We start from the raw sequence: 14,692 nt of genomic DNA, 5'->3' as shown, positions 1-14,692 counted from the left end.
GTCCCCGATGGGGCTCACAATCTAGAATCCCTATCAGTATGTCTTTGGAATGTGGGAGGAAACCGGAGTGCCCGGAGGAAACCCACGCAAACACAGAGAGAACATACAAACTCTTTGCAGATGTTGTCCTGGGTGGGATTAGAACCCAGGACCCCAGCGCTGCAAGGCTGCAGTGCTATCCACTGTGCCACCGTGCTGCCCTAGTAGAGGTTAAGCTTACTGGCCTATAATTTCCGAGTTCAGTTTTTGTCCCCTTTTTGAATATTGGCACCACATTTGCTATACGCCAGTCCTGTGGTACAGACCCCGTTATTATGGAGTCTTTAAAGATTAAAAATAATGGTCTTTCAATGACTGTACTTAATTCCTGCAGTACTCGAGGGTGTATCCCATCCGGGCCCGGAGATTTGTCAATTTTAGTGATTTTTAGACGCTGCCGCACTTCCTGCTGGGTTAAGCATAAACCATTATTTCTTATTTTTAGTGACTCTATAGCGACAGGGTCTGTTCCGCAGGACTGGCGCATAGCAAATGTGGTGCCAATATTCAAAAAGGGCTCTAAAAGTGAACCTGGAAATTATAGGCCAGTAAGTCTAACCTCTATTGTTGGTAAAATATTTGAAGGGTTTCTGAGGGATGTTATTCTGGATTATCTCAATGAGAATAACTGTTTAACTCCATATCAGCATGGGTTTATGAGAAATCGCTCCTGTCAAACCAATCTAATCAGTTTTTATGAAGAGGTAAGCTATAGGCTGGACCACGGTGAGTCATTGGACGTGGTATATCTCGATTTTTCCAAAGCGTTTGATACCGTGCCGCACAAGAGGTTGGTACACAAAATGAGAATGCTTGGTCTGGGGGAAAATGTGTGTAAATGGGTTAGTAACTGGCTTAGTGATAGAAAGCAGAGGGTGGTTATAAATGGTATAGTCTCTAACTGGGTCGCTGTGACCAGTGGGGTACCGCAGGGGTCAGTATTGGGACCTGTTCTCTTCAACATATTCATTAATGATCTGGTAGAAGGTTTACACAGTAAAATATCGATATTTGCAGATGATACAAAACTATGTAAAGCAGTTAATACAAGAGAAGATAGTATTCTGCTACAGATGGATCTGGATAAGTTGGAAACTTGGGCTGAAAGGTGGCAGATGAGGTTTAACAATGATAAATGTAAGGTTATACACATGGGAAGAGGGAATCAATATCACCATTACACACTGAACGGGAAACCACTGGGTAAATCTGACAGGGAGAAGGACTTGGGGATCCTAGTTAATGATAAACTTACCTGGAGCAGCCAGTGCCAGGCAGCAGCTGCCAAGGCAAACAGGATCATGGGGTGCATTAAAAGAGGTCTGGATACACATGATGAGAGCATTATACTGCCTCTGTACAAATCCCTAGTTAGACCGCACATGGAGTACTGTGTCCAGTTTTGGGCACCGGTGCTCAGGAAGGATATAATGGAACTAGAGAGAGTACAAAGGAGGGCAACAAAATTAATAAAGGGGATGGGAGAACTACAATACCCAGATAGATTAGCGAAATTAGGATTATTTAGTCTAGAAAAAAGACGACTGAGGGGCGATCTAATAACCATGTATAAGTATATAAGGGGACAATACAAATATCTCGCTGAGGATCTGTTTATACTAAGGAAGGTGACGGGCACAAGGGGGCATTCTTTGCGTGTGGAGGAGAGAAGGTTTTTCCACCAACATAGAAGAGGATTCTTTACTGTTAGGGCAGTGAGAATCTGGAATTGCTTGCCTGAGGAGGTGGTGATGGCGAACTCAGTCGAGGGGTTCAAGAGAGGCCTGGATGTCTTCCTGGAGCAGAACAATATTGTATCATACAATTATTAGGTTCTGTAGAAGGACGTAGATCTGGGTATTTATTATGATGGAATATAGGCTGAACTGGATGGACAAATGTCTTTTTTCGGCCTTACTAACTATGTTACTATGTTACTATGTTAAGCAGGTGACATTTAATGGGGAATTTTTATCACTAGTCATTATGTCTGCCATGGGATTTTCTTGTGTAAATACTGATGAAAAAAAGTCATTTAGCATATTGGCTTTATCCTCATCCTCATCCACCATTTCACCCAGACTATTTTTAAGGAATTAGGAATAGGGGGTCTAAGCCCAGGAATTTAAAGAGAGCATACAGTTCTTTGTGTCTCTTAAGAAAAAGGTAGAGCTTCCTTTTTTAATGATGAGATGGAAAGGATGTCCCCATCTATAGGATGCACCAACCTCTCCGATCTATGCCAGAAGCAGTTGAAGTAGACATCTCATGTATAGAATGCAACCAGAAACATCCAAGAAAAGCTTTCCCATTGCTCCATGCATAGATATGGGATTGGGAGACCAGACACAACAAAGAATCTCCTCTTCGTCAGTGTATTAAGGAAGCCTGCAAAAAAACATCTCTTGGGTTGCAGGGGTCAAGACGGCCCATTCTGGTTACCCTTTGCACTCTTTCAATAATATATGAGGCATCTGAGGCTCTATGTGTAACTTTATTGAATAGAGAAATGATCAGACGCTTAAGATCCTCCTGGCCTTCTGTCTCTGGAATTCCATTTATGTGAATATTATATCTCCAGCCCCTATTTACTTGGTAGTCAAGTTAAGATTTGTATCTGAGAGTTAGGATTTTCATGTTTTTTTTAAGCCTGTTGGAAAGATCTTTAGAGTCATTTTCTGTTGCTATTGTTCCTGTAGGCAAGCAAGTTGATATAACTTCGCAATGCGTCCATGACCTGTTGCTGGGTGGCTTTGATTCTCTGGGCTAAGGAATCAATGTTCTGGTTTTTTTTGCAAAGCTTGTAACAAATCCCATAGTGCATGGAAATTCGAGTGCATCAGGGGAGAGGGTGGTTCTTCTGCTTGTGGGGTTGCAAGAGTCCGGTTGATTTATCTGTGAAGATTGTGGAAAGTCTGAGGCTTCCATGTCGACCGGATTGGAGACAATCTCCACAGGAAGAGAGGGAGGGGTAACCTCAATGGATGTGACATTTGAGGTTTTGGGAGGAACCTCCTTAGGTCTCCTAGTTACTCCATGCAAGCCAGCTGTTGGGTTAGGCATCAGTGTCACTTTAGCCAGGGAGGCATGAGACACCTTTGCCGTAACAGATGTGAAGAATCGGCCAATGGAGTTTCTACACACGCCAGCAGAACGTGATGTTAGTGACAAAGATCTTATCTTGCATTCTCAACGTTTCCCATGCATTCCTAAGAGCATAGATAAAGAAAATGGTCCATTTCAGGTGTCTGGGCCGACATAGCACAAAACTTGTTTTATTCTCACTCCATTATATTTGAACCTCGTGCACATGCCAGCTGGATGTCAGGACAGATGTTGTGGGTTAGAGATTTATTATTAGAAGGCAACTGGAATTTATTGTAGTCCGAATTGGGCAATATACACTGGACATGAGCCGGATAGGTATATTACATGAACAATCTTGTATGCTTCAGAAGATGGTCACCAAGTCTCCAAAATACGCCAATACACTAATTGGCTAGTTTACTGGCGGGACCTGCTAACAGTGATGATGAGGGTAACATCTTTACGTATTATAATCCAAACTGTCTGTGCCTGGTTAAGACAGGCTAAGTATCGTCACTAGTAATTGATGTAGTTATAGTGAATCGCCACTAGATGACAACAAAGTACAGTCAAATTGAGACCAGATAGACAAAACCAAGACTAACCAGAAATATTGCAATGCAATCAGCCTGTGTGCTGGGGTCCTTAAGAAGGTTTCCAGTGTGAACCACCACGTTACATAACAGAATGGTAGGGGACAGCTGAGGTGCCACAGCTGGGCTGTCAGTTGGGCCCTTCAGATAGCTTGAGAGAGAGAGAGAGATAAGCTCCAGGGTTTGATGCAGTGGGAAATCTCCTCCAGTCATCATATCATGTGCAGTAGGAACTCTACTGAGGCAGATGTCTGTGCCGACCCGCACTCCTTTAGCTTACTAGAAGAAGCTGATTCCCTCTGATGCTCGCATCCAGTATCCTCACACATCCACGGCACATCTGACGTGGATCACTGGCAGCTGATGGCCCAGAGGATAGAACTACTCCCTGATTCAAGGGCCACCACATCACACAGGAAAGACGGCAGTCCCTGCGGACCCAAGGTAGCCTGTAACTCACTACGGTCTCACAGTAGTGTTCTCAGAGTGCTCCCCTCAATTAGATAGAGCCCTTGGAGGGCTGTAGGGTTTATGATGGGACCCCAGACTCAATGGATTGCAAGGATTAAGGTTTTTAGCCTCCGAGCTCTCCCAACCACGTCCACTCTTCACCACTTCCTGTCAGACTTCCCTGAAGGGTTTCCCCTAAAGTGGTTGTTCAGTCTAGATCGATAAGTCTGCAGTCACTCTGTGTGACTGCAGACATGCGAATCCCCCCATCGCATGCCCTGTGTGCTTCTGACCCGGGAAAGGATTGTATGTGTAAGTGATACATACTCCCTGGCAGAGGCCAACTAGTGGGCACGGCCTTGCTCCATACACTTGTATGGAGTGAGGCCATGTCCTGACAAGGTGCTCACCACCCCTAGATAAGGTTCCTTGGCTCCTAGATTCCTTGAGGGGTGTAGTTTCTAAAATGGGGTCACTTGTGTGGGGGTTCCACTTTAGGCACATCAGGTGCTCAGCAAATTCAACATGGCAACCACTATATATACCAGCCAGTTTTCCACTCCAAAAGTCAAATTGCGCTCCATTCCTTCCGAGCCCTGCTGTGTGCCCAAACAGTAGTTTTCCACCGCATATCAGGCATCGGTGTACTCAGGAGAAATTGTACAACAAATTGTACTTTCTATTTTTTATTGTTATCCTTATGAAAGTTAAAAATTTGGGGCTAAAGCAACATTTTAGTGGGAAAATTTAGATTTTTTCTTTTCACTGCTCAACATTATAAAATTCTGTGAAGCATCTGCAGGTTCAAGGTACTCACCACACATCTAGGTACATTCCTTGACAGGTTTAGTTTGCAAAATAAGGTCACTTGTGGGTGGTTTCCATTGTTTAGGCACATCAGGGGCTCTGCAAACACTACATGGCGTCTGCTATCTATTCTTGCCAATTTTGGTTCCAAAAGTCAAATGTTGTTCCTTCTCTTCTGAGTAGTTTTCCTTCACATATGGGTTATTGGCGTACTCTGGAGAAATTGCACCTCATACTGTATGGTTCATTTTCTCCTGTTACCCGTTTGAATATGCGAAATTTGGAGCTAAAGCAATATTTCTTTTGGGAGAAAGTAAAATTTTCATTTTCTTCTTCCACATTGCTTTAATTTCTGTGAAACCCCTAAAGAGTTAATAAACTTCTTGAATGGGGTTTAGAGCACTTTGCGGGGTGTAGTTTTTAAAATGGTGTCACTTTGGGGCATTTTCTGTCTCCTTGACCCCTTAATTTCATTTCAAAGTGGATGTGGTCCCTAAAAAAATTGGTTTTATAAATTACGTTGAAAAAATGAGAAATTGCTGATAAAAAAAGATGTTTTCAAAAATGATGCTGATGTGAAGTAGACATGTGGGAAATGTTATTTATTAAATATTTTTTTATAAATAAACAGAAATTATATTGATTAAAATTTATTACTAACACGAAGTACAACATGTCACGAAAAAAACATTCTCAGAATCACTGGGATATGTTTAATCATTCCAGAGTCATTACCACATAAAGTGACCCTGGTCAGAATTGAAAAAAATTATCCTGGTCCAGAAAATGAAAATAGGCTGAAGGAGCTAAATTTGCATGGTGGGGTAAGTTGTTGTTTTTGTACCTTGCTAAATAGTTTTCGGTTGCATCATGCTCCACTCTATAAACAGTCACTAGTTAATTGTTCTTATCATGTCATGCATTTCATTTGGCAGGCGGCCTGGACAAGTCTTTTCCTTGTGAACTCACTTCTGCTTTATTTGTATTAATAATAATGATTGGACTTTTAGCTGTCATAGTGCGAAGAACACATCTCCTCGTGCAAAGGTTTATTGTGCATTAGTTACCGTGTACACCAAATATGGAAGAACTTCCTTCTTCCTTGGAACTTCTTTATTGGCAATAGAAAGCATTTGTCATTCAGTTATTTGCTGCTGCTGCTGCTGGCGTCGCTGAGGTTTGCTTCATAATTGACGATTAACAGTAGAAACATATTCGTTCTTCATTCTTTATAGATATTAGAGGATTGATGATGGCCAGGTGTCACACAGACTGTATACAGAAACCGCTCTCTCGTGCCTTCAGTTGGCTTGGTAAGCTGGTGGGAAGGTACCCCTGGTGGTTCCTACTAATTCCTTTTGCTTTATCTGCTGGCTTGGGAGCCGGCTTTTACTTTTTACCCCAAAGACAAGCAAATGACATCGAAGAACAGTTCACCCCAATCGGTGGCCCGGCTAAAAGTGAGAGAGAATTTGTAAGGACACATTTTCCCACCAATGACTCCGGGCAGTTTTCTCCGCAGCGACTATATACAGAAGGTTTGTTTGTTTCGCTCATAGCCGTAAGTACATCCGATAATGTCATAAACGTTCAGACCTTTGAAGAGCTTATGAAGCTGGATGAGATGGTGCAGAACTTCGCAGTGATGGATCCCGCTGCTAACGAAAGCCTCACATTTCATCAACTATGTGCAGAGATCCAGGGAAAAACATGTATGACGATTAATCCTCTCCTCTCTGCAGTACAAGGTAATGTGAGTCTGATAGCGACAATACCAATAAGTTACCCCATGTTTCAAGGTAAAATATTCCTGGGAACATACCTGGGTGGAGTGACGCTAAATTCAGATGATGTTGTGCAAAAAGCCAAAGCAATCAAATTGGTATACTATCTGAGAGAAGACAGCGAGAGCGACAGAGAAAGAAGCCTGCGGTGGATCAATGAATTTATCAAATTCTTCACAAAGAATAGTCTTCAACTCACTGAAATAAAGGTAAGGAATTTATCATGATTTCTGAAACGTTCCTAAGTCTTAAATAAATTTTATATCCAATAAAAAGCCGATGTATTTTTGTTGTATTGCAATTTCATGGTGCATGAATATCACTAGTTACTATGTTACTGTAATATAACCATGTGCATTTAGTACTGAACACTATGAAATATATAAAATATGAATAATAATTGTAATATCGTTTTTAGAACAGCTGCTTGCACCCTCAATGGTGGAAATAGGCATATTGTGTGCCACTTTATATAAGGAGCCATATTTTCCTCTAGAAGCATTGTTATAGAGGACCTATCACCAGGATAAACTATAAGCCTCAGAAAAAAAAAATTCCGAATATAATGCTTTAAAAAAAATGTTAAAAAATGCTATACAGGAGGTCACTGCTATATGTGAGGTCTAAACTTCTGGTGTGTGAGGCCATGATGAGATCTCGCTAGCTATATATTCCCACACTAATAGTTGCTATATAAGTATTCTACATTATACTCTTTTAGCTAAAGAGAAAATGGTTATGGGGAGTCGGGTCATTTACAAATTATGATAATCTTTCACATATATTCTAGTTTTCAGTTTTTTAATGACCTACATTTAAAATACATATACAAATATATATATATACACACACACATATATATATATATATATATATATATATATATATATATATATATATATATATATATTTCTATATATATATATATATATAATTTTTTTTTTTTTCTGGGGTGCTAACTTTTTCTACTTTATTTAAAAAATGGTCATTTTGAAATCAGTGAAAAAAAATTCAGTTTAAAACCCAAAGATAAATGCCATAATAATGATTCATAATACATAAAATACAATGCTCCTGCATGTATGAGCTTTTAGAAACAATGTTCTAACACATATGGTAGAATGTACTGTCTATCAGAAACAATAAACTGTATTGATTTATCATTTATTAATCATTTCATTGGATTTGTGCTGTATCGTTATCATCCACATTTTTATAAATTAATTTTTAATGGTAAAATCACTTTCTTTTGTTGTGGAATGACACAAAGCTGCATCATAAATTGTGGTGAAAACAAAAATGTTGTTGCAATTTTTTCATACTTTTAGATTGTAGTTTTTTTTACATTTGTTTACATGAAAAAAAAACAAAAACAATTCTGCATTCATTTTCCTCATTGTGGCAAATAAGACACAGTGTGATTAAAGGAAAAAATACTGTCAATTTTTAAGATTTCCAAATGAAAAATGGAAGTTACATTTATACAGATCTCATCCACAATGTATATTATTTCTGACCATTTAGGTTTTCCTATCGCAAAATAGGCAGCACAAAAACATTGCAAGTTAACAAGTGAACTTATAATTATTGAAGATCCTTTCTGCATTTGACTTGTGTTATTTGAGAACTAACCGCCCTTTTGAACTCTTTTGAGCTGCATTTTATTTTACGTTTTCTTGATTTTCATTTTCTGTAAAAATAAAGGAACGAAATTTCCTATAGAGAGAAGCCAGAGACCTCTTCCTTCGCAACGCCATTACTAATAATATATGTAGATGGTGGTGTTACGCTCTGCAGTCAGTATTATGGTTATTTTTATTTTTTGTTATTTTGCTCATTAGAATATAAATTATTATAACTTCTTCTTTTTATGTTCCAGGTATCTATTTTCACGGCAATATCACGACAGCAAGAATTTAATGGAACCACAAAAACAGTGATCCCGTTGTTTTCTATTACGTATTTTGTCACCATATTTTTTGCTATTGTGTCCTGTGTAAGGTAAGATAATGGAACCGAATGTGTATATTGAGAATGAATTATTTGCCGTGTGATATGTTTGTTTTAACACAATTCTCACAAAATGACATTACAGAAGCATCTTGTACTTGAACTCTGCGTTGTGCTGATCCTGCTAGTCTTCCCTGAAAATGTATGAATAAATTGAAAACTGGGTTAAACCATTTCCCTCTACAATGATCACACTATTTCTCCTGCCAGTTATCAATGACGGACAGCTATTGCTCTGGAGCACCATCATCCGCAGCAGGTTATTACTCTCTGACTGTAGAGAACACATGAACGCTCATCTGAGAATAGCATGCTTGTGTTCTCAATGGAGAGGAGAAAAAAATTGCTACCAGACACCTCTGATGCTTGTTTTCTACTTTGGATACTAAGGATAGGGTATGTTGACATTTTAAACACCCTCCTATCAAAGATTTTATCCTAATATAGTGCAATCATCATATTATACAGCACTGTGCACTTACAATTACTCATTTTTCCTTTCTACCCAGTTAATTCTTCTCACTTCTCTGTTTTATGTAGGAACAGGAAGTACGTGTATCTTGTTTCTGCATATATCATTCCCCTCTTCAACTCCTGACCCAGCTGCTCCCCCATCCTCTGCCAGGGACTTTTGCTGTGACAAATGACTTTCTGTTTCTACATAGAGATTAGAATGATTGAGCTCGTCAGTTTTTAATCACTTGATATCATAAACCTAATGGAAAATAGAAGAATTATCTGGGTAGACAGGGGAAAATGAGCAATTGTAAGTACACAGTGCTTTGTAATATGATGACTGCAATATATTAGGATTACACATTTGATGTTAGGAGGAGGAGGAGTGCCTCTTTAAGATAATCCATTCTCCCAATATCTACCATCAGGGAATAGACAAGACATCCCCATAGACATCATTTTCTCAAGCATTTGTAGTAAATGTATTTATTTTCTTACAGATTTGATTGCGTAAGGAACAAGTTCTGGGTGGCTGGGTTTGGAGTCATTTCATCTGGATTGGCCGTACTTTCTAGTTTTGGCCTTTTGTTACTTTGTGGGGTGCCCTTTGTTGTCACTGTTGCAAATGCTCCATTTCTTATTCTTGGTAAGTTTCTAGTTATCTACACAGAAGCATCAAGATTGTTAAATGAGGGTTTGCTGGTTATGGAAAAAGCCTCTTTTCCCCTGGCTGCAATTTATTTCAAGAAAAAGAACAAACAAACTCTGCTTTACTCAGCCTTCCTCATCCATCGCTGAGTCTCTACAGCTGCTCCTTATGTCTGTAATTGTCTGCAGTGCTGCCGTCATATCAACAGCGCTGCAATCAGTCACTAAGCTTAGCAGCGCTGCAGTCTGTCATCATGAACTGCCCAGAGCCGCTGGCCTCAGTTATTGGCTGCAGTGCTGTTGTTGTGATGTTAGCGCTGCACACAATACTGCTATGTGCACATGGCATCTTTTATGTGCAGGTACACCCACCTAGTTTTCCAAGACATGTCTGCATTTTTTTTTGCTCTGAAGCATGTTAATTTTTTCAGTCTTTTTTGGACATTTCCTGAGAGCTTGTCCAGCATTTTTCACAGGTGTTGTTTTTGTTTTTCTTTTTAAGAGCTTTTGAGTTGTACTTTGTACTGGCATTTTTTGTTTGTTTTTTTGTTCGTCATATTACTACTCAAAAACACTCTAAAAGACATCTTGGGTTCTTGTGTACATCTTTTGAGCTTTCCCATTGATTTATATAGTTAGCAAACTATGTCTTCAGAGAGGACAACACTTGAAGAATGTTCTGCTCAATTCTTTTTGCCTCTTGGAATCTTTTAAAATGGTTAAAGACATTCAAAAATCAGAATATATGCACAAAAAAAATGCATATGTTCATTCATTTGAGCATTCTTTGAGCGCTTTTTCAAGCAGGTTTTGGAGCAGACCGGCGTGAAAAAGATAACATATACACTTACAGCGGTGAAAACTCAGCAAAGGACCCGTGAAGATTGAGTAAAGCAGTTTGTTTAAAAAAATAAGCTGGAGCAGGGGGTAGGTGTTTGCCAAAACCAGATAACCCACTTAAGAACCTTTCCATACTCCAAACATATGTATCTATACCCATCTTTTTATAATTTCTTTGGATGCAGGCATGGCAATACTGTCCAAATAACAGAAACAGCAAACCAAAATCAATTTTTGAGGTTTGAAAAAGACAATTAGTTGTAACTTTCTTTCAGTCATAATCATATGATTTGTCTCATTTAATTCTACTTTTAGATTTTTAAGTCAATGTAAGTTTGTACTGGAGAAAAATGTAAATTTTTATTTTATTACCGTATTTTAATTGCAAATAAGTCAGTTTGATGTTGTCGTTTTGTGTTGAATTATATCAAAAGTCTCCTTTTATTTATTTATCCTTTGGGCGTTACTCCAATTCTTCTAGGTGTTGGGGTAGATGACATGTTCATCATGGTTTCCAGCTGGCAACAAACTAAAGTAAAGGATAAAGTTGAAGAAAGAATGGCTGAGACATACGCGGAAGCTGCTGTCTCTATAACAATCACGACACTCACCGATGTTCTCGCTTTCTACATTGGTATTTTGACTTCTTTCAAGTCAGTGCAGTCATTTTGTATCTACACCGGGACTGCCATCTTGTTCTGTTTCTTGTACAATGTCACCTGCTTTGGGGCTTTCTTAGCTCTCAATGGCAGAAGAGAGGAGAGTAACAGGCACTGGTTCACTTGTATGAAAGTAGCAAAAGAAAAAGATGACCATCGTTCGTCTGCGTATAACATGTGTTGTGTTGGAGGAGGATACAGCCATATCACTGATAAAGAGACTGACCATCCGATGACTAGTTTTTTTCGCAAGCATTATGGTCCATTCCTCACCAACATCTGGGCTAAGATCTTTGTTCTTATTCTCTATGGAGGATATATGGCCAGCAGTATATACGGGTGCTTTCAGGTTCAGGAAGGAATTGACTTACGAAATTTAGCTACTGATGATTCTTACATTCGATCCTTCTATGATGATGAGGATTTATATTTTTCAGAGTTCGGTCCCAGAGTCATGGTTGTGGTGACTGAGAAGGTTTCATACTGGGATTCAGATGTCCAGAGTAAGATTGACAAGTGTCTGGATTCATTTATAAATAATTCCTATGTTAGTGGTGGGTCTCTCTCCGAATCTTGGATGAGCGTATACATTGATGTGGCTAAAAGGATGAACCTGAACATCAGTGATAAACACAACTTTATCAGTAATTTATCAATATTATTCAATGTAGTTCCAGACTTTGAACAAGATGTGGACATTCAGTGGGGAGCTATAACAGCTTCTCGTTTCTTTATCCAGACTGTAAACGTTACTTCAGCAGTGGATGAGAGAAACATGCTAAACCAAGTTCGAGATACAGCGAAGAGTTGTGAGATTCCGGTACTTGTCTATCATCCCGCATTCATATATTTTGACCAATATGCCGTAATTATAGATAACACCATCCAAAATGTCGCTGTTGCTGCTGCCGCCATGTTTGTGATCTCACTTCTGCTAATTCCAAATCCTCTGTGCTCGTTGTGGGTGACATTCACCATAGCATCTATTATAGTAGGTGTTACGGGTTTCATGGCGTACTGGGATGTTAACTTAGATTCCATTTCGATGATCAACCTCGTCATCTGCATTGGATTTTCAGTAGACTTCTCTGCTCACATTACATATGCTTATGTCTCAAATCAGAAAGCCAACGCAAATGAAAAGTTGATTGATGCCTTACACTCTCTTGGCTATCCTATAGTACAGGGTGCTGTGTCCACCATCCTGGGGGTGGTAGCCCTATCTGCAGCTCAGAGTTACATCTTTAGAACATTTTTTAAGATCATATTTCTGGTTATTGCATTTGGTTTGATACATGGACTAGTTTTCCTCCCGGTGTTTTTAACATTGTTTGGAAATTGTATAAGGAACAATGATGCTACAAAGATTAAAGCTAATACATATGAGCGTAGGTTGGACAATGCTCAAAACGAGACAAAATTTATTTATGACACAAAAATAACCACTTTTCCAAAGAAATCATCATAAGATGATCCTGATTGCCCGCAGCTTTATTTTTACAACATGTGATTACATAGAAATATGGAATAAAAAAATTTACCATAAGTTGGATTCTAGCCCTCTAACATCGTTTTCAGCTCAACTCCATTCCATAATGAGCAAGGCAGCTAATGGCTAATGGTGAAATACCTAAAATACGTATGTTCTACCTTCTTAAAATCCACAAAGACTCTGTCGTCCCACCAGGCTGTCCAATTTTGTCAGGAATGATGGATTGTGTGACCCTGTGTGTACATTCATTGACTACTATTTAAAGCCTTTGGTAGAAACATTGCCCTCATATCTCAAGGACACAACAGATGTCTTTACTAGGGTCAATGGGATCTTTGTGAAATCTGATATGGTATTATTGAGTTGCTGTATACATCTCTATTAAAAATGATGATAAACTGGTGGCGGTCCACTTCTTCCTGGAAACCAGCAACTGGGACAGTCAATTGAGTGAGGTGGTTCATGAGCCGTTCCAGTTTTCCAGTGTTCCATCTTTTTTTGTTTTTAAACATAACTTTTATTTACAGAAGTGCTGCAATGCGATGTGCACCTTCGTATACCAACCTTCTTTTGGGATACTGGAAGAGGAGAGGAACGTTTTTTGGCAGCAGGAGTGCGCAGGCGGTTGACCATGTCCAGTGCTGACTGAGATGTATTGATGATTTTTTTTATATTTTGGCAAGGGACAACAGTACAGCTGGAGCAGGTCATGAACCAGCTCAACAATAATTCTCTAAACATCAGATTGACATACAGTTTTGATGTGAAGAGAATTTAATTTTTAGACATTAGTTTAGAGGTTGCTGAAACACATTTCTTACAAACTGATGTTTATAGAAAAACTACATCAGTTAATTCTTTGTTGGAAGCTACATCCGCTCACGATATTTTTACCATAAAGGCTGTCCCAGTTGGTCAGTTCCTCATGATGAGGCAAATCTGTTCATCCAATATAAATTGTGCAAGGCTGGCTAAAGTTTGAACTGCTTCAAGACCTTGGATGTATCCATACGTCCTGGCTGCGAAGGAGTTCCCGACCTTGGATGTATGGATACGTCTTGGAGATTGCGCGAGCACAGGAGCAGTACACGTGCGATCGCTACAGGGTGTTGAGCTAACATGACAGCTGACATAGCCAGGAGAGGTGCGACACCAACCCCGGTTGTTTAATCCCCTAAATGATGCAATAAATTTTGCAACATTTAGGAGGTTGGGAAAGGAGGGAGGCTCCATCTCACATCGCCCCTGTGATGGCATCGCAAGGGCTGGATCGTTGAAATGGTGACCCGAGGTTGTAATGACACCCAGATCACCAGGTATTGGAAAGCCTGTTAGACCATACTCAGAGCATGGTCTAAGAGGCTCCTGTCAGTGCAGCACTGACAGGTATAAAACATTGCAATGCTTGTGCATTGGAATGCATTATACCAGTGATCAGAGTGCTAAAAGTTAAAGTCCTGTAGAGGAACTAAGTAAAAAAATGTCAAAAGAAAATTGTAAAAATATAGATTTTTAAATTTCAATAATAATAATAAAATATATATTATACCCGTAAATACATATTTTGGTGTAAAAAAAAAGTACACATATCTGGAATCCGGAATGACCCTATATAACTGTCACATTAGTTAACCCCTTCAGTGAACACTGTAACAAAATTTAAAAAAAAAAGAGTACAAAAAACAATGCTTTTTCATCTTACAGTCGAACAAAAACGCGATACAAAAGATGAATGTAAATAAAAACAGTATCTGTAAAAGCGTCATCTTGTCCCGCAAGAAACAAGCGACCATACAGCTCCACCAGCGGAAAAAAAACCTAAGGCTC

General features: G+C 39.2%; 1 protein-coding gene across 1 annotated transcript; it reads left to right on the top strand.

The window, feature by feature from the left end:
• Positions 1 to 5,991: 5,991 nt before the first annotated feature.
• Positions 5,992 to 13,267, top strand: LOC138643557 (patched domain-containing protein 3). Its single transcript, XM_069732444.1, has 4 exons — positions 5,992 to 6,969; positions 8,640 to 8,761; positions 9,727 to 9,872; positions 11,196 to 13,267. The coding sequence occupies exons 1-4, from the start codon at positions 6,226 to 6,228 to the stop codon at positions 12,839 to 12,841; spliced, it is 2,658 nt and encodes an 885-aa protein (XP_069588545.1). The 5' UTR covers positions 5,992 to 6,225; the 3' UTR covers positions 12,842 to 13,267.
• Positions 13,268 to 14,692: the final 1,425 nt, after the last annotated feature.

This window comes from Ranitomeya imitator, chromosome 6 (genome assembly GCF_032444005.1).
Source record: "Ranitomeya imitator isolate aRanImi1 chromosome 6, aRanImi1.pri, whole genome shotgun sequence".
In the NCBI taxonomy this organism is placed as follows: Eukaryota; Metazoa; Chordata; class Amphibia; order Anura; family Dendrobatidae; genus Ranitomeya; species Ranitomeya imitator.
The sequence above is the reverse complement of the archived record's forward strand: the minus strand, read 5'-3'. Positions and strand labels throughout refer to the sequence as shown.